At 38.7% G+C, this 20,659-nt stretch overlaps 1 protein-coding gene across 2 annotated transcripts; it reads left to right on the forward strand.

Annotated features, from left to right (window-relative positions):
- The first annotated feature begins 87 nt into the window (after positions 1-87).
- Positions 88-20,548, forward strand: LOC119655787 (DNA-binding protein K10-like). Of its 2 annotated transcripts, none has more exons than XM_038061879.1 (2): positions 88-1,422; positions 20,371-20,548. In XM_038061879.1, the coding sequence occupies exons 1-2, from the start codon at positions 370-372 to the stop codon at positions 20,371-20,373; spliced, it is 1,056 nt and encodes a 351-aa protein (XP_037917807.1). In that variant the 5' UTR covers positions 88-369; the 3' UTR covers positions 20,374-20,548. The 2 variants fall into 2 exon arrangements, with proteins under 2 accessions (XP_037917807.1, XP_037917806.1); XM_038061878.1 differs by lacking the exon at positions 20,371-20,548 and adding an exon at positions 7,819-9,677 and having other exon boundaries at positions 91-1,422.
- The last annotated feature ends 111 nt before the right edge of the window (positions 20,549-20,659 follow it).

Below are 20,659 nucleotides of genomic sequence, written 5' to 3' on the forward strand. Positions count from 1 at the left end.
CTTGGCACTGGAAATGTATTCACAATCCACTAAATGCTATTCCAATCAACTGTCAGATGAGATAATGCAGGTCGTTGAGCTACTGTGAAATGACGGTGAGGATAGTTTAGTTTCGGTCGCAGTTGTGTACGCTTGTTTTGCAAGACGTTTTATTTAATTGTTTAAAAGCGTATTGTGGTCCATAAAAATCGTGAATCCTGCCGCCTATATTGATTAGCAGAGAATAGCAACTGAAGAGAGATTGCGGTTTTGTGGGAGGAGGTTTTCCATTGAGGATTTAGTCTCGGAAGACATTTTGTTTTTTCGCAGCGTTCGCGAAAAAGTTCGCACGAGCTCGCGTGGAAAAACAGGAGATCCTGGTAAGATAGAATGGTTGCAACTAAACAAACGAACGGACAGCGGAAAAGTGGGAGACAAGGTAATAATCGTAAATTTAAAGCAGCAGCAATGAACGGTGTAGGTAAGGTCCCACGCTTCAATTCGCGGGCAGCCGCGACCGGCATCAACGCGATCATGTTCAGCGCTAGTCAGATCCCTGACAATCCAGGTTATGTGGACTTCAACGAGCCCACACCGCCGAGGCAGCCTGTGCCGAAAGCAGTGCCAAAGCAACCGCCCGGTAATGACGCGAACGGTAAGCCGCAGCGAGGTCCAAGGCGCACAAATCCCGGGAATTCCAAGAGGATGAATCAGCCGCGAAACCAGAATATCGGAAATGGCTGGGGACCACAACGTATACCCGGCACACAAATGCCACAACAGATGCCGCCACCCGGGCCGTCCGGTCCCCACGGTATGCGAAATTTCCAAACGCCACCAATGCCCAGAATGGGTGGAAGACCACCAATGGGAATGCGGCCCCCAATCATAGGCCCACCACCGCCGCCACCCCCAAACATGGCTCCAGGGAGATTTGGGCCTCCGCGTCCACTCATTCCGCCTCCATTGGCTGGCTGTCCACCTATGGTGCCACCCCCGTTGGGTGGCCCGATTCGGCCTCCTATCCGCGGAGGACCTCTTCCTCCTCGGGGCGGTCCCATACGCGGTGCTGTGCCATCTGGTCCTGGAGGCCCGATGAGACGCAATAAGAACGTAATAGGTAACCGGAAAAACCTGCGTAGTAGCAAACGCCGGGCTGGCAACTTGCCAGGCAACACAACAAATAACGGCACAAATGCAAAGGCCAAGAAATCAACAACCACAAAGAAAACACTCAGCGAAATTATCAATCAGTATCCGCTAGACAAACCCTGGGTAACGGAAGAGATTCGCGAGGAGCACAAGAAGAAAGAAGACATTGAGAATCGGCTGAAGGGAAACAAGGACGACAAGCTCTTTGCCGAGTTCAAAGTTCAGCGGGACAAATTCGTGAAAATGTATGAAACGGCACGCCTCGAATTCATTGGGAAACATCCCGAGCAGGTAACGTAATGCTAGGACGTGATTCCTTATTTCTATTGTAGAATTGATACCATTGATTTTCATAAACTCGCTTGGTTTAGACTAAGATTTCTCGTGGCATCGCTACAGGCAGGCTTAGAGAAATAAGTGAACTCCGAGTGGTGATAGGGTATGTGATTGGGATGAGTTTTCAGGTTTGTTTTAGTTATCTGGCGCGCATCCGAGTAGGTATTGATAGCTCATATTGAACAGTTTCCAGCCAAAGCCAAAGCTCTTTAGCGTTAGATTTCGCGATAGTTCCGTTAACGAAAGTTTCTAATGAATGTGATCTCACTTGAGAAGCTATAAATTGCTGAGATGTCGCGCTTTGAAAAAGAGAATGCCAGACAAGGGTTGGTCGATTTGACTGTAATTTAGCTGTTCCTTTACTCACTGAAAATGCTGCTTGTCTCTATGCTTCTTACATGTTTCCTTTGCGATTTGTGATAAGTAGGACTTTTCCCTATCATTCCAGTTTTTCTATTTACAAAGATATATTTTTTCTTTGTCTTCTGCCTAGAGAAGAAAAGAAACTTTCCGTCGTGCTATAATTTATGTTCCAAAAGTAATGCAATTATTTTTTTAAAAAAGTAATTTATTGAACAGATTTGCCCGATCACTTAAAATTCTTCAAAGTAGTGCCCTGGCCCTCTACATACTTTTTCCACCAATTCTGCCATGACCGATATGCGCCCTGGAGGGTGTCTTCTGGAACCTCTTGCAGTCTTCATCGCAGTTGATTGAATCTCTTCTATAGACGAAGATCGAGCTGCTTTCAGGGCTTCCTTAATCTGAGAGAACAAAAAGAAGTCTTCTGGAGCGATGTTAGGACTATCTGGCACCTGCTGTTTGGCCAGGAACTCGCGGACTAGTAGTGCGTTGTAGCAAGGTGTTGTGGTGATGGAGTTCTCAGGTAGCAGAGATGTCTTTTCTCGTTCTGATGGCCCGTTTTCGGTGTGCCACTCAGAACATGTGATTTTGTTTCTCGGTCGTATTGAAAAGCCCAGGCTTCATTACTAGTGATGACGTTGTCCAAAAAATCAGGTTCAATTTCAATAAGATGCAAAAGTTCACTTGAAATTTGCGCTCGTTTGGTCTTTTGACCGTCTGACGACACCTTGGACACGAACTTGGTGTACACTTTCCTCATTGCTAATTTTTCAGTAACAATGCGAAACACAGTAGATGACAAGTTCAGTTCATTAGCAACCATCTTGAAACTGAATCGATGAATGACGGTCAGAGTCAAACAATTGTCCAATACGAGCCAAATTGTTTTCGGTTTTGCTTGTTGACGGCTGCTTAAAACGTTGTTCGTCATGAACCTCTTCCCGGTCCTCTTTAAAGGCCTTTAACCACCTCAACAATTATAAGTAGGGCAGAGCAGATTCCTCGTAAGCTTCACGTTAACGTTGCTCGATCGTCGATTCCAATTGCATTACTTTTGTAATATACCCTGTATATCAAAAATGTAAGAATTGATTGGGTTTGCGGACATTCAAGTAAAGACAGTCCCATAGGAGTAAGTATTCCTCGGAGACCTGTGTTTTTAGCAAGAAAAATTGCGAACTCTTAGCCGTGTTCGAAAGAAGAATTTTTGGCCCCGCATGAGAATGGTCGATTTCTTAGCCTATATAACGACAAAATTTATGAGCGATATCACAATCGTCTGGTTGTGCACAAAATCCGGCGCAATATGTTGCGGTGCGCGGGTCATTTAATCCGTATGTGTGAGGATGATCCAGTCTGGAAAGTCTATAAGGGCAATAACTATGGTAGAGAAAAAAGACGTGCCAGACCCTTGCTGTTGGATCTCGGCCCAAAACCGAGATGTTTAGACTTCCTCTTTCCGCCAATAACAAAAAAAAATATTTAAATCTTGTTAACTGGTGGTCCTTTAATCATTCCACAATTTCCTTCATATAAGGAAAACGGTGCATACAAAGGGTTGGTGAACCTAAGTTTTAGTAGAGTGTGTGAGACAAAACCATGCAAAATCAATCACTTACGAATGATCAAATCAGGCTATTTTTATTGATTGTTTTTTCTTCAAATTTTTACAAGAAGGTGCTATTACACCAGCTCCACATAGAACTAGGTCAGCTAGAATGACTAATCAGTGATCATAAGCAAAGATTATTATCTGCGTGATCGCGGGGAGGATGAGTTTCTCTACTCGTTTGATTGTGATTGCAGTTGTGGTTCCAAGTCTCTTAAGCAAAACTCATCAAACCTACTACACAATGTCGACTGTGTAGCTCGGACAGGCTGACAATACAACCTGATTTTGTGTGGATCTGGATTGACGCCTCGCTGCATTCTCCCCGACTTACCGCTGTTTGTGTGAAACAGTTTTATTAGTTCTTTTGTGTGCGCCCTCTCTTCTTGCTATATTATCTTGAATAAAACGCATTTTTCCATACGTTGCCAAGTGGAGCGTTGAACAGAAAAAGCGGGGAAAATCTATCGGTCGTGATGACAATCTTCATTTTCCTTAATGTATACTTAGGAGTTGAAACAAGTCGGGATACCGGAAGCTGAGCGCTTTGGGTAGAAAGGTTTTGTTTTCATCTTACGTGAGGAACTCTCTATACATAATAAAGTCAAACGGCGAAACCGATCACGAGCCGACCCCGCTTGTGAACGAGACAAAGGCTGAAGAAAACGAAGAAGTGAGGAACTCTCTATACATGGTTTTCCATTCGTACATAGTTAAAAATGCAAAATATTCCTTTGTTAATTGCTAAACTCCAGATATACATATGTGTAAACATGTCAAAAGCATAACTATTGTGTTAATGTGTTGTGTTAAATTGATCTAACGTATTTTTCCGCATTCCACTTTATTCCGTGTACAAAAGCATTCAGATATGTAGTTAACGTAAATATCACGGGTACTAACGTACACACATGTTTATCCTATTGGACATTACTCGTAAACTTAATTAGCACATACACATGCTTGTCTCTAGTAATTCATACTGATATACCCCCCTTAAACTACACACAAAATGGAACCACTTGCTGTATGTAAGGGGATTCATATACCACACCTTGTCATCAAATTTCGTGAAAAATGGTTTAGCCGTTTCCGAGTAAATCGGGTGTGACAGATAGACATTGAATTGATTGAATCGAAAATTCGTGATATGGAACCTTTCACGTTTAAAAAATCAAAAATTTGTTTATTTTGAATTTACGATTTCAGCGGGTAATACAACTGCAATTAGCTGCTATAATGCCTTCAGCTGTGGTTTTCTCAAATGTTTCGAGTTATATCCATATAGTGCTGATTTTAGGTAATTTCCTTTGATTATGACTGATGAAATCGATGTTGAAGATTGATACTAAGAATTTAGTCCTTGCGTGGCTCTTGTTAAGGTTTTGTGTAAAATAAAACCTTATTAAAATCGGTCTGTCCGTCACACGCATTTTTCTCGGAGATGGATGGAGCGATTGACAACAAATTTGGGAAAGTTAGATTGGCAAAGCGTCGGTTTCATGATTTCGTTTTCCTCTGGTTCGAATCCCAGTCGTTTGCGTTGTTCCGCACGGCGTCGAGGATAATGATAATGAAACGGAAGCACAGTCTCATTGAAAAATGAAAAAAATGCGAAAAAAGTAACAATGGAGAACAGAACTTAACCTACAACATCGACGTCACGATTTGCTTGATTGCAAAACCCAATAATATTTGCTTCCACTCCTCTATGAATTGTAGAAGTAAACAGTATCCCCCAAATGGGAAAATCGGGAAGATTATTCTGGTGGTATTTTTCTCTGATTTTTAGGAATTGAATTCATCAACCGGATGATGAAATCGAAAGAAATTATTGCAAATGACGCAACCAAGATAAAGATTTGAAAAAAAAACACAAAATAAAATTTTGTAATGTTAGATTCGGTCATTTTCAAAATAACTCTTCCGATTGTCGAATGTGTGCCAATACCTGTCGTCGATCAAGCGATTCACCATTCGAGCGGTAAATTTAAAAAAAAAAAGTCGAGAAACCGGAACCTAGACGCTTCAGGTATCAAAGGTTTTGTGTATTTCTTTTATAAAGAGATTTGAGTGTGCATTTGTCCCATTAGTATGTAGCACGTAATATATGCATATATTATGAGAAAATATCTACTTTGGTAGGTTTGCCTATCAATTACTAAAAATTATAGTAATGTACTATTATTAACTTTATTTGAACATGTATCGGTATGGTGGGTATTTCGGAGCCTAAGGACCATATAGTGACAGCCTCTTGATTTTTTCCAGATTTGTCGGTGGGGTTGTTTCTGAGAATGGGTTCGTTGAAGAAATGATAACTTTCCACCAAATGTCAAAACTAAAGCCGGTTCCGAAAAGTACTAACCGAGACCTTTCATTTGATACCCCACATGACTATATTTGATGAAGCGAGCGTTCACAGTTCCCACCTTTCTACAAAATTTGGTGACAATCACTATAACAGTCTCTGAGAAAAATGCGTGTGACGCACGGACAAGCAGACATACAGACAATAAACCGATTTTAATAAGATTTGTGTTGATAAGAGGGACACTCCAAACTGTTCAAATGTTAGCATTACATCCTATTACGAAAAAAACGATAACATGACCGCGCGTGGAGTCGAAAAATCGAACCCATATGCCGGAACCGAGAGATGAAATTTCCACGTCCAGGGTCTGCAAAAACGTCTCATTCCTGTAATTTAATAAGAGGCTCCTTTTCGTCGTCACATAATCCAAAAATTTCCTGTTTTCTTGGCCGAAAATCGTGTACTCTGAAAATTAACCTTGTTGAAACCAAGAAAAAACTGGCAGAGATGAATTTCGAGATCCTAAATTACTACCTCCTTCTTTTAAGTACCGAGTTCCATCAGCTGTTGTTCATTTTTCCTGTGTCTAAATCTGATTGTCGCGTCGCTGGTGGCAAATTTTTTATTTGCATCGGCAACGACTCAGACGACATTTTCTCCGTGAGACCCATTGAGACATGAGAAAATGTAGGATTACCAATTAGGAAATTCTTAGGATTATTATAGCATAGAGATTGTTTCACAGCGAAAATAGAGCAAAGAGCCGTAGTCATACTCAAAAAATCTTGTTTTTCATGGGAGCGAAGAGAGTGAAAAGTCCCACATTTTATGAAACAAGACTCAGAATTTTTTTTGAAAATGTTTGCATGTAGGTTGTAAATTTCCATATTACTTTGCATTGATGTCCTGATAAAAAAAAATCATACATTTCTAATAATAACAATCAGTGACATGACAGTCCATTGGATCACTAAAAAACGATGTTAAGACGTTTGAGTTCAAATTTCACAATTTGATATACGATACGACGTAGAAATGTGTCAATCGTCATAAAAAGTAAGTTATCTAATTTTTATCTTGTTGCGCCCGCAATGCTATTCTTTGCATACGATATGTTTCGATTTCATTAGTTGACTAAAGTGTTTTACGAGGCCATATAAAATTATAGCGTAAATACCAAATCGAATCCAGTGATTTCGCTGTGAAATTGGAAGTGTTATCTAAGTCACTGTAGAACTTTTCAGGTTCTATATAAGCAAGCGAATGTTATGTAAACATAGGAGAGGTTCTGCATAGTGCGCGTTACTCTGTATCATCAATTCTGCCACAAAGTAGCATTCAACTAGAAAATATATATTTGAGTTAAACTGGTTTGTCGTTTCGGATAGGTAGGTATTTTTTTCGCTCACCAAGGTTTATGTTTGAACGACTGTTAAGTTCTACGATTCTTTATTTGCTCCAAATTTAGATAATAAAAATTTGTTTTTTTTATAGGTTTAGGTGCAAACATTCTAGTCCAGGTACGCATAGGCGAATATCTATCTAGTAGCCCAGATGGTCCTTTTCTTAGACTTGCTATAATTTAATTATCAGTCTGTTGATCTCCACATTTTCAATACTAATATCGAGTCGTTTTCTTGACGTAATTAACGCAGCGAAACATGATTTGATTAGAATTACATTTCGGTTCACGCAGTGTCCAAAGTTACCAGCAATATTGCTTGGAAGCTCAAATATTCCCAAAGATCATCTGAAGCTGGTATTTCTCGAAATGACAGATAAGTTGATTAGAAAATGCCCCGTTGATTCTCTAACTTTATATTGATAACCTAGACTGACTGGTTATCCTATTCTAGTTCTGCATGATTTCTTTCTTTCTTGCAGCAAACAGCATAACATCTGGCATTCCCTTTTGAAATTTCGTTTTGAGATCGTATTCATTGAATGAATTGGACGTTAACTTTCAATTACTTTAATTATAACAAGAAAAGCAATAAGCAACATCTTTTCTAACTTGCAACTAAATCCTGCAATACTTTCATTATTTTTGGCATATTTTTTGCAGGATATTGACAAAATCATGACCGAGTCGTCGGACAAAGACAAAGGTGAAAAAGCCAAAACAAACATTGAAAATACAAATGAAAATCAATCAGCAGCAACATAAATTGAATATGCTACAAAACAATTTCTTGTTCGACACGAGAATAACTTATTTAATTAGAAGAGAGACACAAAGATTCTCATAATGTTTTAAAGAGAATATTATTTAAAGATAACATTTGAAATGCGATTAACGTAACGTAAAAAAACATTTGAAATTTTTATGATGATGATACGAGATGGTAGAGTCATATGCGAGTGGAATTTTAATGATTTTAGTGAGCAGCCTAGTTTGTCCCAAGAGCTGATAACGTTAGATAGTACCTTTGCGACTTTGTTTTATTTCTTAAAGTTAATTACTGTTCTGTTTGCTTTCATATTCCCTCGCATTAGAGTTATCAAATGGGCGAAGATTTTATTTGTGGAAAATGTAAATATCTTGGAATTCCTTAAACATTTGAAACATTAGACGCTTGTTGTTTTCATAGAATGGAAAAAAGAAACATTTATAAGTATGCAAAGCCAACACCTTGTATTTTTTCATTTGCAAAACTAGAATCAGCGAAGGTGTTTTTGCCTTCCGAATATGAAGGATAGTACTGTGAAAAAGTGTTTATATTTAGCTCGATATGTCAAATAAGGGACTTTTTCCTTACTTAGCAAAATATTCCAGTACTTTTGCATTAAAAAAGTTACATAATTTTGCCATCAATCTCAATAAATGAATAAGCTTTCACATAATTGTAATGTCATATTGTTTTTGCTGTAAAAAAATAACGGAAATTATTTCGTACCATTGCTCGTTCTGGATCAATAACCTAACTAAACCTTTGAAATCCAATCCACTGTAATCGAGATCTATTTTCAACCGAAACTTTGGGAAATTTGCTGAAATCATCGGTGTCGAGATTATTCTCCATTCGAATTGCTATTGAATCAAAAGGCCTAGTCATTTATTTAGCTTCTAGTTTAACGCTTTCTTACTTTATTCATTGCCTTCGGATACATGGAAGGATACTTCTGATCAAAATAAACCATGAATAGCGCACTTTGGAAATACGTACAGTGGGCATTTGGCGCGTACTGCGAATTTTCTAGCTTTGTATTTTTGGTCAAAAACGTTATTGCTCTCACGGAAGATTACGAAGCGAGGTTGAAAAGAGACCCGAGAAGATGTGAATTGGATTTATTGCGAAAAATGAATGCATCAACCACTGAATCTACATTTTATTGATCTAGAAACGGATACGCATGGACGCTTCAAGGAGTTTCCATAGCAAATATCTCGTATCAAATTAATAACACTTTTAACGTACATAATTAATGTAAATCATGAGAATATAATATTTCAATAAATATTTACAGACGTTATAAATCAACTCGACCCAAGTCTATACAGTCTGTGTATAATAAGTTGATAGATTGTTTCTATTTTTAAAAAAACTTGTCTCGATTTTATTTCGATATACTCTTGAGAAGAAGTTCATTTAAATATATTCAGTGAATTTGATCACGTATGCACGTTCAATTCTATTGAAGCGAAGAGTAACGTCGAGTTGGATGAATTCGCATTGTTCAATTTGTGCTGTCATTGTCATTGCAATTTCATATCTATCATATAGAGGAGTAATCTTTAGTTAGAAATACGTTTTTTATTTAAACATATAGCATAGCCATACAATGGAGTATTAAACAAATCTGATCAGTTTATTTTTAGATGAAACTAGAAGGGAATATTCGTTGCAAAAAGTTTTATAGATTTCGTACATATTCATACATTAAAGGTTTATCTAAAAATAAAGAGAGGACAATTTAAATATACGAGTATGAATTAAAAATTATGTTTTCATTTCTAATTTTGAAGATTGAATGGTTGTCGGAGACAGGTGCTGTTATCGCTGAAGTTTAATCATTTGCAATTATCTTCCTTATAAGAATTTGCCTTCAAGTATTCATAAGATCTATCTTTTTGTTTTGTCTTCATTCCTTCGAAGATCTAGTCTGTCTTTTCTATGATTGGTCTTACACGGTCAGTTTTTCATCAGAATGGCAAAATTATGGTAAACTGATTGTTTAGGGCAATGACTGTTGGACTGATGAATATCTAAATTTTAAGATAAAGTCTGCCAATTTGGTTGGACCGATTACAGGCTGAATTTAATGCAGTTGCCATTGTATTTTTAGTCGCAACATGACTTCAGAATGGTTCGGATGCTAAAGTGCATTCAATAAAAACTCTTTTTTTATATCAGTCCGTCAATGTCGTTGTGTTAACTTATGGTAAACTGAAAAAAAACACCGTTTAAGGTCAGTCTATTATTACATGTATTGTGTTCCTTGGTAGTGTGCTTGATAATAATGTTTCGCACACATTTTTGCAATGCTAATAAATTACTATAGCAATAATAAACGACTATTCATTACCATCAACGGCGCAACAACTGGTATCCGGTCTAGGCCTGCCTAAGTAAGGAACTCTAGACACCTTGGTTTCGCGCCGAGGTCCATCAATTCGATATCCCTAAAAACTGTCGTCCTGACCTAAGCCATCCCTCCATCTCAGGCAGCGTCTGCCTAGTTTTCTTTTTCTACCATAGATATTGTCCTTACAGGATCATCTTCATCCATACGGACTAGGTGACTCGCCCACCGCAACTTATTGAGCGAATTTTATCCACAGCCAGGCGGTTGTGGTATCGCTCATAGATTTCGTCGTTGTGTAGGCTACGAAATCATCCATCCTCATGTAGGGGGCCAAAAATTCTTCGGAGGATTCTTCTCTTGAATGCGGCCAAGAGTTCGCAATTTTTCGTGCTAAGAGTACAGCTCTTCGAGGAATACATTAGGGGTGGCAAGATCATAGTCTTGTATAGTAAGACTTTTGACCATATAGGGAAACGTTTCAAGCAAACCAGTTTTTGTAAGCTGAAATAGACTCTGTTGCAGGCCAACAATCGGGCGTGGATTTCTTCGTCATAACTGTTATCGGTTGTTATTTTCGATCCTAGATAGGAGAAATTTTCAACGGTCTCAAAGTTGCAGTCTCCTATCTTCATTGTTTTCGTTTGATCAGTGCGATTCGATGTTTTTTGGGGCTGACGTTGTCACCATGTACTTCGTCTTGCATTCAATAATATTCAGCCCGAGATCTCACGCAGCCTGATCGATCTGGATGAAGAAAAACTACATCTTGAGTTGCTCTTCCCATAATGTCAATATCCTTAGCGTAGGTCAGTAGTTGGGTGACGAGGATGGTGTCTTTTGCATTTACATCTGCATCGCAAATCACTTTTTCCAGGGCCAGGACGCATGATCGGGCATCCCCTTGTCTTGTTGTTGATGTTGAATGGTCTCGAGAGTAATCCTGCTGTTTTTATCTGGCTTCGCACGCTGGTCAGGGCCAGCCTAATCAATCTTATCAATTTCATCGGGATATCGAATTCTCTCATGGCCGTGTACAGTTTTACCCTGGTTACGCTATCATATGCGGCTTTAAAGTCGATGAACAGATGGTGCAACTGTTGTCCATATTCCAACAGTTTTTCCATCGCCTGCCGCAGAGAGAAAATCTGATCTGTTGCTGATTTGCCTGGAGTGAAGCCTCTTTGGTATGGGCCAATGATGTTCTGGGCGTATGGGGCTATCCGGCCTAGCAAGATAGCGGAGAATATTTTATAGATGGTACTCAACAACGTGAACCTTTATAATTGCTGCACTGCGTAATATCTCCCTTTTTATGCGTGGGATAGATAAGGCCTCGTTGCCAGTCGTTAGGCATTGATTCGCTGTGCCACATCTTGAACATCAGTTGATGAACCGCTTGGTGTAATTGGTCGCCTCCATATTTAACCACTTGGGCTATAATTCCATTGACTCCTGCCGACTTATGGCTTTTAGAAAGTCAAATTAAAACTGACTAAATTTTCTGGTCGAAATATGATTCTCTGAATCATTTGCACTTTAGACTATAGGAGAATGAACGGAATATCATAAATATACCTGAATATGGCTGGCTCATATGCAGTGATGCCTTTTTATAGTGTAAATCATCAAGTTCCTCAAAATATGCATTTACAGTATTGATAACTTCCTCCTTGTCCTCAGTTTTTTTTACCTCCAGCGCATTTTCTTAGGTTAGAAAACAAATGATAATCACGGGGTACCAAATTTTGTGAATATGCTGAATGGGAGAACAATTCGAAATCCAACTCATACATTTTAGCAGTTGCAACGATCGACATACACTGGCACATATTCGTATAAACGCACTTCAATATTTTTCTTATCTAATGTCTTCCTCTGAAAATAAATTTGATAGAGAAATATATTATGGTTCAAAATGATCGTTGGGTTGAAGAGAAATACACTTGTGACCAGAGAGACAGAGCATACTTTTTTTTTCAAAAATGTATTTGCCTTAAATTTATGTGAAAAATTATGTTGTTTTTTTTTCATCTTTATTAAAACACTTTTTTCGGTTATTTCCTGATATTTTATATATTAAGGCAAGTTTTATAACAACTTAAAAACTACGTAATTATAATACAGTTAATTTAATAATTAAGGGAACGTAAAAAACATAAATATAAATATTAACATTAATATTTGTTGGATCCACCCCTTGCCTTCAATACTCCCTTGATTCTACTTGGAATTAAATTAATCAATTTTCTATAGTTATTAAGTGAAATATAGTTATTCTATGCTTCTATTATTGCTGAGATTAAGTCAGATTTTCTACTGGGGTTTTTGCGACTCACGTATTTTTTTTTAAATATCACAGCAGTTCTCCTCTTGGTATGGGCTAGAGTTATCTCGAAAAATTGGATTGATTGCGAAAGCAAACAACCTGCCAATCGATGGCTCCAAATAATTTCTTATTATGCTTAAGTAGCCGTCTGCTTTGAGTTAAGCTTCTGTCGATGCCAAATTATTACAAACGTAATATGCGATTCCTCCTAGGCAATGTAACTTTCAGAGAACTTGCTCCTATACAGTGCTTGGCTACAACTCCACATTCGCCGTTCGGTGAACGCAATATTACTCTCCTTCACTCCGTTTGAGTCCAACATTGAATTTTTTTGTAAATTTTAAGCGGACAGTATGCATTTTAGCCAATAGCGCGAAATTTTTTTCGTGGTCGTCTTCTTTGGAGACCTGTTTCTTGTAAGCGTCTGCCTATACTTCTCGACTTGACATCTATTTTGTAACTTTCCAAAAGATCACTGCTTATTTGGTTGGATGTAAGAAATCGTTTTTTTTTTTTGGAAAATTTCCCCATAACCACGATTCTTCCGCGCCGTCATTATTCGGGTCTACCGTCTAATTTCAGAAGCTCTCTCTAAAGGTTTATTACTGTCTTTATATCTGTGGTAAAACTTCAAAAACCCCACATGACTTCATCCTACTTCCTTTCCGATCGTGGTCAATTAGTTATTAATAATTTCGAGGAATGAGATAGTGACGCTAACCACCATGACTATTGATACAAGCAAAACAATGGTGAAGTATGTATCTTATTTATTGATATTATAAGTTCTGATGAATTTCTCTACAAACAAAACTAAAATAAAAATTACTTTTTGTGGAAATCTGAAAAACATGATTTTCCTTTACGTGAGCAAAGGGGGATTTTACATGAATTGCTGGGGCTGGATTTACAGCATATTTTCCAAGTGCTTCTCTCAGGTTGATGGCAACTGCAATCTAGACGAGGGACTGTAGGAACTACGGTTGCTGCTTACTGATTCAAGCCTTTCTTGGTCCGTGACATATGCTGGCGCCTATAGACCTTGGTATACGCGTCGTATGAATTCTTTCAAGGTCAATGCGCTTACGTCCGAGTGTGAAGAGGACTGCAGTTTTGTATAAATTAAAAAGCATTGACAACCAATCAAAGAAATGAAAAAAATTCCTGTGCCATCAATTGCATCTATCAACGGTTGATCGGATTTGTCGACAAATTCATATTATGCGCTTTCTGACATTCTTAGGATCATGATAGTTTGACAAAGTAGATATTGATCTCTTGTCTTTTTATTTCAGGACACTTACTTTGGTGTCACTAATTCGGTAATCACGTTCTACTTTTTGTAAATACTTATCTTCTTTCAGAGTTGATAAGAACTTTTTATTTGAAATTACCGTTGCACAGGCGAAAATGTTGTCCTCTCGTACTTGGAATTTTTGCAAAAATTCATGACGACTTTTCCACCTAAGTCAGTTGCAACGTTTGATGACTACCTCATTTACTTCCAACCTGCGATCCTCTACAACAATTTTATGAATTTATTAAATCATTTCGACAGATCTAAACGGGCGGTCTTGAACTTAATACGCCATCAGTGCTTGTACGACATTTTTTAAATTCAGAAACACTGACTGTTGAATATGATGCTGAAGAGACTTACAGTGCTGAATCCATCTTTTCTTTCATTTCGCATTTCCCTGTTTTCTCCCATTTTCACAACTACACAACTGTAACGTCTTCTTCAATAAGCTATTAAAATAACAATCGACCTGGAAGTCAGTATACAAGCTAGTCAGGGATAGATTTATAGAATACTAGGAAGACAGGAAACTTTTAACACAGCCATCGAGAAATGGGGGTTTTGTATATGCGAAATTTGTTTTTCTTGCATTTCTAGGTGGGTGGGAGAGCGAAGTATTCTATAATGTTGATCAATGTTATCAAGATGAAATCCCAAATAAGTAAAGTGATAAATATTCTCGATGCTAAATAAAATTCTCTAAAAATTTTGTTTGACTGGCTCTTTTTTCTCGTTTGGGCCTTCCTATTTGCTACCGTAACGTTCAAATTAGGTTGTCTGTGAAGGCTACTATATTTGAGGTGGTGGCTTCAGTAGGGTTCCTTAATTATAAATCGGGATTGCTATACGAAAAAGTCATCCCGTCATCTTGTTGTAATCCAACCCTAATTTGAAAGCTTTCAATATCTTTTTTCGACTGAGGTGATCTATTCGCCATGCGACCTTTGTCGTATAGACCAATTTCGTAGGATTTGTCCCTATCATGTATTACAGTCGGTGCTACTGTATGCTTGCATAAAGTCAACGAAGATTTAGTGAAATTCAATGTTATATAAGTACGGCACGATTTTTTATCAGAACTTTGTAAAAGGGTATGGTAGGAGGATGATGCATTGGGACCTATAGTCTTTCCTGTTGATTAGGCATATAATGCTCTTGCAGCAATTATCCGAAATATTTCTAGTTTCCCATATTTTCAAATTTAGCTTGTGGAAAATTTTAAGTATAAATTTTCGAGCCCTTTGTATTTCTTCCAGCCAATATTTCATCAATCCCAATAGCTTTTTGTGTTGCGAATAGCTTTTTCAGGTTTCAAAATTATTGGGGCAAATCAGCCACTGTTGTTTTTGTTAGAAGTTTTTTTCCGCTGCCATCTTTCCTTGTTTGCTAAGCTAATTGCTTCTAGTGGTCGCCATGTGGAGGTAAGGGTAGATTTTGCTTGTAGAGTTCTAACTGCCACTTCAGCATATACTTCGCATCAATATGAAACTATGACGAACGTAAACATGAAATCTTTAAAATAGTTATCGGTAGCTTAAGTACTGAGGAAGAGAGTAAATAGCTCTCGAAATACGTATTTACTAACTATTAAAATATATTGTAGTAGGAGCAAGCTACCTAGTTTTATTTTTATGAAATCTTTCCCCTTTGTGGGATGATACTTAAAAAATTAGTAATAAAAAAGTTTAGGTTTACTGCATACTAGGTGGTCTGTTAAGTAACAATTTGAAAACCTTATAAGGAAGTTAATTTTTCAACTTGATTTTAGAGATCTCTTAGTAGTTAGAGCGCTAGGATATCGCAGCAAAAGGTCGGAGTATAAATCCCACTGATGGCAGAGGAATTTGTATCGTGGCTGAATGTCGGTTATCAGTTGGATCAGTCAGCTTTAATACACTTCAAACATCAGATCCAGGACTGACGGTCACCTATGCCTGACATGGAATTTGCCCACGTGGACGAATCAAAAGCTCCAAAATGCCCATTTTTCCCCAATTTAAGCAAGAAGTCCGGCAATGAAATCAGATGGAAGGAGTTTCTTGCTTGTGGCACTGTGCTTCTGTCCTCTCCAAAAACTGGTGGTAGCAGACACGATCTGAGTGTTGTGCTATTGCTGATAGAGGAGAGGCTGCCTTGTGACATTGTGATTTTGATATGTGGTTTTGCTGGACCATGTGATGGAGATTGTCATGATTTGATGGATCCCAAGAACAGCGGTGAAACGTTTGTAGATATGTGCAACTTTCACCACCTTGTCATTAGTCGCACACTGTTCAAGCAAAAAGCCTGCCACAAGGTCAATTTAGTTTAAACCGACTAGCAAAACACATGTAATCAAATGGATTACATCACGGTTAGCAAAATACTTAGGAGTTGTCTTCTGAATATGCGCAATCAAAGTGATGGACATCGGCTTTGAAAGGAAAAATCACCTGATGGTCGCTTACTTATCGCTACAGCGTCTACTCACAGCGTAACAAATCACTATTGGCTCCCCAAATTCAATATGAACCGTCTCCAATAACGCGCTTTCGTCCAGCAGTGGGATAATTTCTTGCTGCACGAATGACGCAGACTATAAACAGTCCGCCCGAGAATATTAATGAGCACTAGACCGCCATAAAAAATGTCTTTATATCTAGTGGAGATTAAATCCCAAAATGTCACAAGATCTGGTGGAATTGCTAGGGGGATTCGTATGTTCACGGTCGGTTTTTCATGAAAGATAATGAACGGAAGAGATGGGAAGAGCACTTCACCATGGTTCCCAATCCTATAATATCTGATGAAGTTCTACCTCTTGTGGATGATGCTCCTCCAAACAGAAGCGAAATTATCTTTACCTTCAACGGACACAAGCGGTGCAAAGTCCCCAGCCTTGACGGTTTTTCTGCGGAAATATTGGCTGCATCTTCTTCAGGCCTTGCAGAGTTAATACAGTCACTCATCCTTAAAGTCTGGGAATAGAAGATCTTTCCCAGTGAGTAGAAGAAGGGGATGATGATCAGTAAGATTTCGAAGGGGGTATTTGCTTGATTCCAGCAAAGATACTACCTAAAATCTTTCTGAAGCGCAAGAAAGAACTAACACTTCGAAATCTTGATCAGCAGAGAATGGGCTGATTGCCGCCCCGGATTCTCATGTGTTGATCATATCAATATCTTCCGAATCATTGCGAAGCGGTGGGCAGAGTTTAGATCCCCGCTCCACTTGTTTATCATCGATTTCGAGAAGGCTTCCGACAGCGTGAACACTGATTTATCTGGAATGCTTTACGCAAGAATGCGAGATATGATGACGCAAAATGTCACGTGCTGGATGGAGGTAAAGTCTAGTGTTATATTTTGTCACCGATGCTTTTTATTCTCTTTATCAATGGTATTAATCATGCGGTTTTGATTGAGATACGTAGAGACGTTCAATGGGCGATGTAATTTTTCCTCAAAGGCGTAGACTTCCTGATGATGCCAGCATGAACTTCTGTATTTGACCGGTACTCTGCTAACGAGTCGCAACGGATAGATGGCGAGAGTATTTCCAGCAGATTTGAACCGAAGAATTTGTTCATCCTCTGGATCTAGAAAAGGTGTTTGACCGTTTGCCCCACGAACCCATCTGGTATTTTCTACGACAACACTAGATCCAGAAAAATTCGTCCGCTGGGTTTAATTGCTCTACCACGATCTGAAAAGTAAAGTGAAGTGTGATGGGTATATCAAAATCGATTCGTGTCTCCGCCGGTGTTCACCAAGGAAGTGCCCCCCATCACTCCTCTTAGTTCTTGTTATGGACACTGTCACACGGGACATCCAACGTCCAACGCCCTATACATTGCTTCATGCAGATGATATTTTCTTAGCATCTAATAGCAAAGTTGCTCCAGAGCAACTTGTCCAAAATAGGAATGATCGCATCATGAAAGACGGTCTAAGATTGAATCTGAAGAAAACTGAATTTTTGACATTCGATCCCTATGAAGCAGGCACTATCACTGTCAGTGGCAGTGATCTGCCTAGAACTGAGCGATTTAATATTTCGGGTCAATGCTATCAGCCAATAGATATTGGGTTGCACCAGGGGCGTAATACGCCTTGATCACATTCATATTGATATCCGCGATCGTGGAAAAATTACGAGAGAGGCGTCTTCGATGGTGTGGTCACGTAATTCGCGCTAACGAGGATTCACTTGCCACGATTGGTCTAAACGTCGAAGCCGATCGGAAACGATTAAAAGGCCGACGACTATTTGAAAGCCTCGTGACTGCATTTAGATCAGGCAAATGACCGGGAACGGGGCAAAGACTAAATAAAAAGAAGAAGACGAGCAAAGTTGTTGTAAAGTTTTTTTAATTCTTCGTGAAAATATTTGTCGGAGATTTTCGTAATCTTCTTTCCTTTTCACTATATTCCACCCTATGCATTGTCTGCATGCCTGATTCTTATTGGCAAGCACTTCTTGATATTCACCATGGAGCCAGTCAATTGTCCGCCTCCGTGGTTCATATCCAACAACTTGTTCCACCATTGGCTTGGCCGGGTGTTTTAGATCATACCAGGTGCCATTTACACGAGCGATTTTGCGTAGACGGGATCTTTATTGTTATTCTGTAATCCTTAAAAATTTTGTAGACGCTTTTTATTTGCTATCGGGATCACAAATTGTTCCTGAACACAATGGACACTGGAGGACCAGGTGACGAGAATGTTCTTTATCTTGGATTGGAAGTGATGCCATCTGAGGAATAAATGCATTTGTGTAAAGAGCATGTCGATTTTATGACTGAATTCCTATCGATGAGGTTTTGACGGTTGTCGTTTGATGTTTCATGGAGACTATAATAATAATAACTCCCGGTTATTCCTTAACGTATATTTTCGTTCCCATCTTTTTGCGTAAAAATGGCCGAGCAATATTTTGATGTCATTTGAGACAATGAATGATGGGATCTTTTCAGATATAATAAAAATATTTTTTTAATTTAAGCGAATAATTATAGTTCCAAAAAAAATCCTGGGTGCCGAACTCTCATCCAAAATTGAAATGTTGCCCCAATTACACAGAGCTAGTCAAGTCAGTATAATGATAATAAAATCTAAGACTAGTCTAATGAATGATCTCTCTTGGTGACAGGCCCCGCACAGGTCGATCAAGAAAATGCATACAATGTCGTTACAAACATGATGATTGGATTGAGTCACAAGCCTCGGAGAAAAGACAATGAACGGCGTCTTGCGATAATGGAGACGAAGATGCTACGTTGGACTAGTGGCGTCACATGTTTAGATCACAGTCGAAATGAGGATATCCGCGATTGTTATGGGGTTGCACCGATCGTGGAAAAGTTGCGAGAGAGGCGTCTTCTATGGTATGGTCACGCAATTCGTGCCAACGAGAATTCACTTGCCAAGATTGGTCTGAACATCGAAGTTGATGGTAAACGACCAAAAGGCAGATCTGAACAACGGTGGCTTGATACGCTAGATGGGGATTTGAAAGCCTCGAGATTGCACCCAGATCAAGCATTCGATAGAGCCAAATGGCGAAGCCGATCACGACGAGCCGAAGGTGTGAACGGAACAAAGGCTGAAGAAAAAAGAAGATTAGTCTAAGGAAACAGGTAAAATATACGCTTGAATTTGAAACTTGACTCAACCATTGTGCTGCCGCGAATATCCAAGTAAATGGAAGATTTGTTAGCCCCACAGGGTAAGTGAAATTCATTTTTGTAGCGCATCAAGACAGAGAAGCATACCGCAACGGAATACAGCCCCGGAAATTTCGGATTTCGTGGTATTTTATCAAGTCTAATCAACCATTCTCTATGATGGACTGGACCCGAATGTATGAACTCAATCTATAATGAATTAAATATCTTTCGACGTAAATGACGAAGAAAGAAATCCAATAAGCAAAGGTGAATATTGCAACCGAAGAACCACAATTAATACTAGCACAATATTCTTATAAAAGCTGCGCATTGCTGCATATTGTCAAGTAATGATTACTGTCATTCAAACTGAATTTTGAAGTGCACAGAGCCAAAAGAAAGTAATGATTTGTATACATAATTACATTAAACGCGTTATTGCCAACGTACAGACCCAAAAACAGATCATGGGTAAAGGCAGAGTAATGCCTTACAAAGCATTTAGTAAATGTGAATTAGACTTCGCACCAATTACCATTCAATGGACATCAAGAAGAGGATCAAAATCAGTGAAATGTCACATTACATTGCTTCTTTGGTTGGCAACAAAGACCGAACTTTTAGAAATTGCCAGTGAGCTTATTTCAAACGTCTGCGATTTATAGTGAGACCTGGACTACCCGACTGTGATGTGGGGCAAATATAAGTCTCAAGAATCAGTTTCGCAAAGTGCAGCAGCAAACTCAAGTCTACTTAGCAAATGAATGAATTGTAACATTTCTTTATTCTGATTGATTTTATTCCATTTTTCCAGTGAACTTTACTGCAGGTTGCTTTGTGTCCTTGCTAGTTCCCGGTGCTGCGTACTTCCAGCGTTTCAACATTTGTTTCCTAGGACAAAAAGTGCATGCTTTATTTATATGCGTTTCCGGGTGTTATTATACAAAATAGATTTTTATCAGATGAAGTGCATCAGATAGGATTACTATAACCTATGAGACTTGCAGCTCCCAACTTTTGCATGGTGAATTCACATAGTAAAGTAGAAATAAATTAGTATAAGTTTTTGCTGTACTATATTCACAGAATAATCTCACATTTGC

This window comes from Hermetia illucens, chromosome 4 (assembly GCF_905115235.1).
Source record: "Hermetia illucens chromosome 4, iHerIll2.2.curated.20191125, whole genome shotgun sequence".
NCBI classification, from domain to species: Eukaryota; Metazoa; Arthropoda; class Insecta; order Diptera; family Stratiomyidae; genus Hermetia; species Hermetia illucens.

What these genes read in the sequence shown, in the direction of transcription:
- LOC119655787 (XM_038061878.1), top strand. Translation starts at nt 370, where the DNA reads ATGGTTGCAACTAAACAAACGAACGGACAGCGGAAAAGTGGGAGACAA. An exon ending in TTGGGAAACATCCCGAGCAG is followed by an intron (nt 1,423 to 7,818) that starts GTAACGTAATGC and finishes TATTTTTTGCAG; the next exon opens with GATATTGACAAAATCATGAC.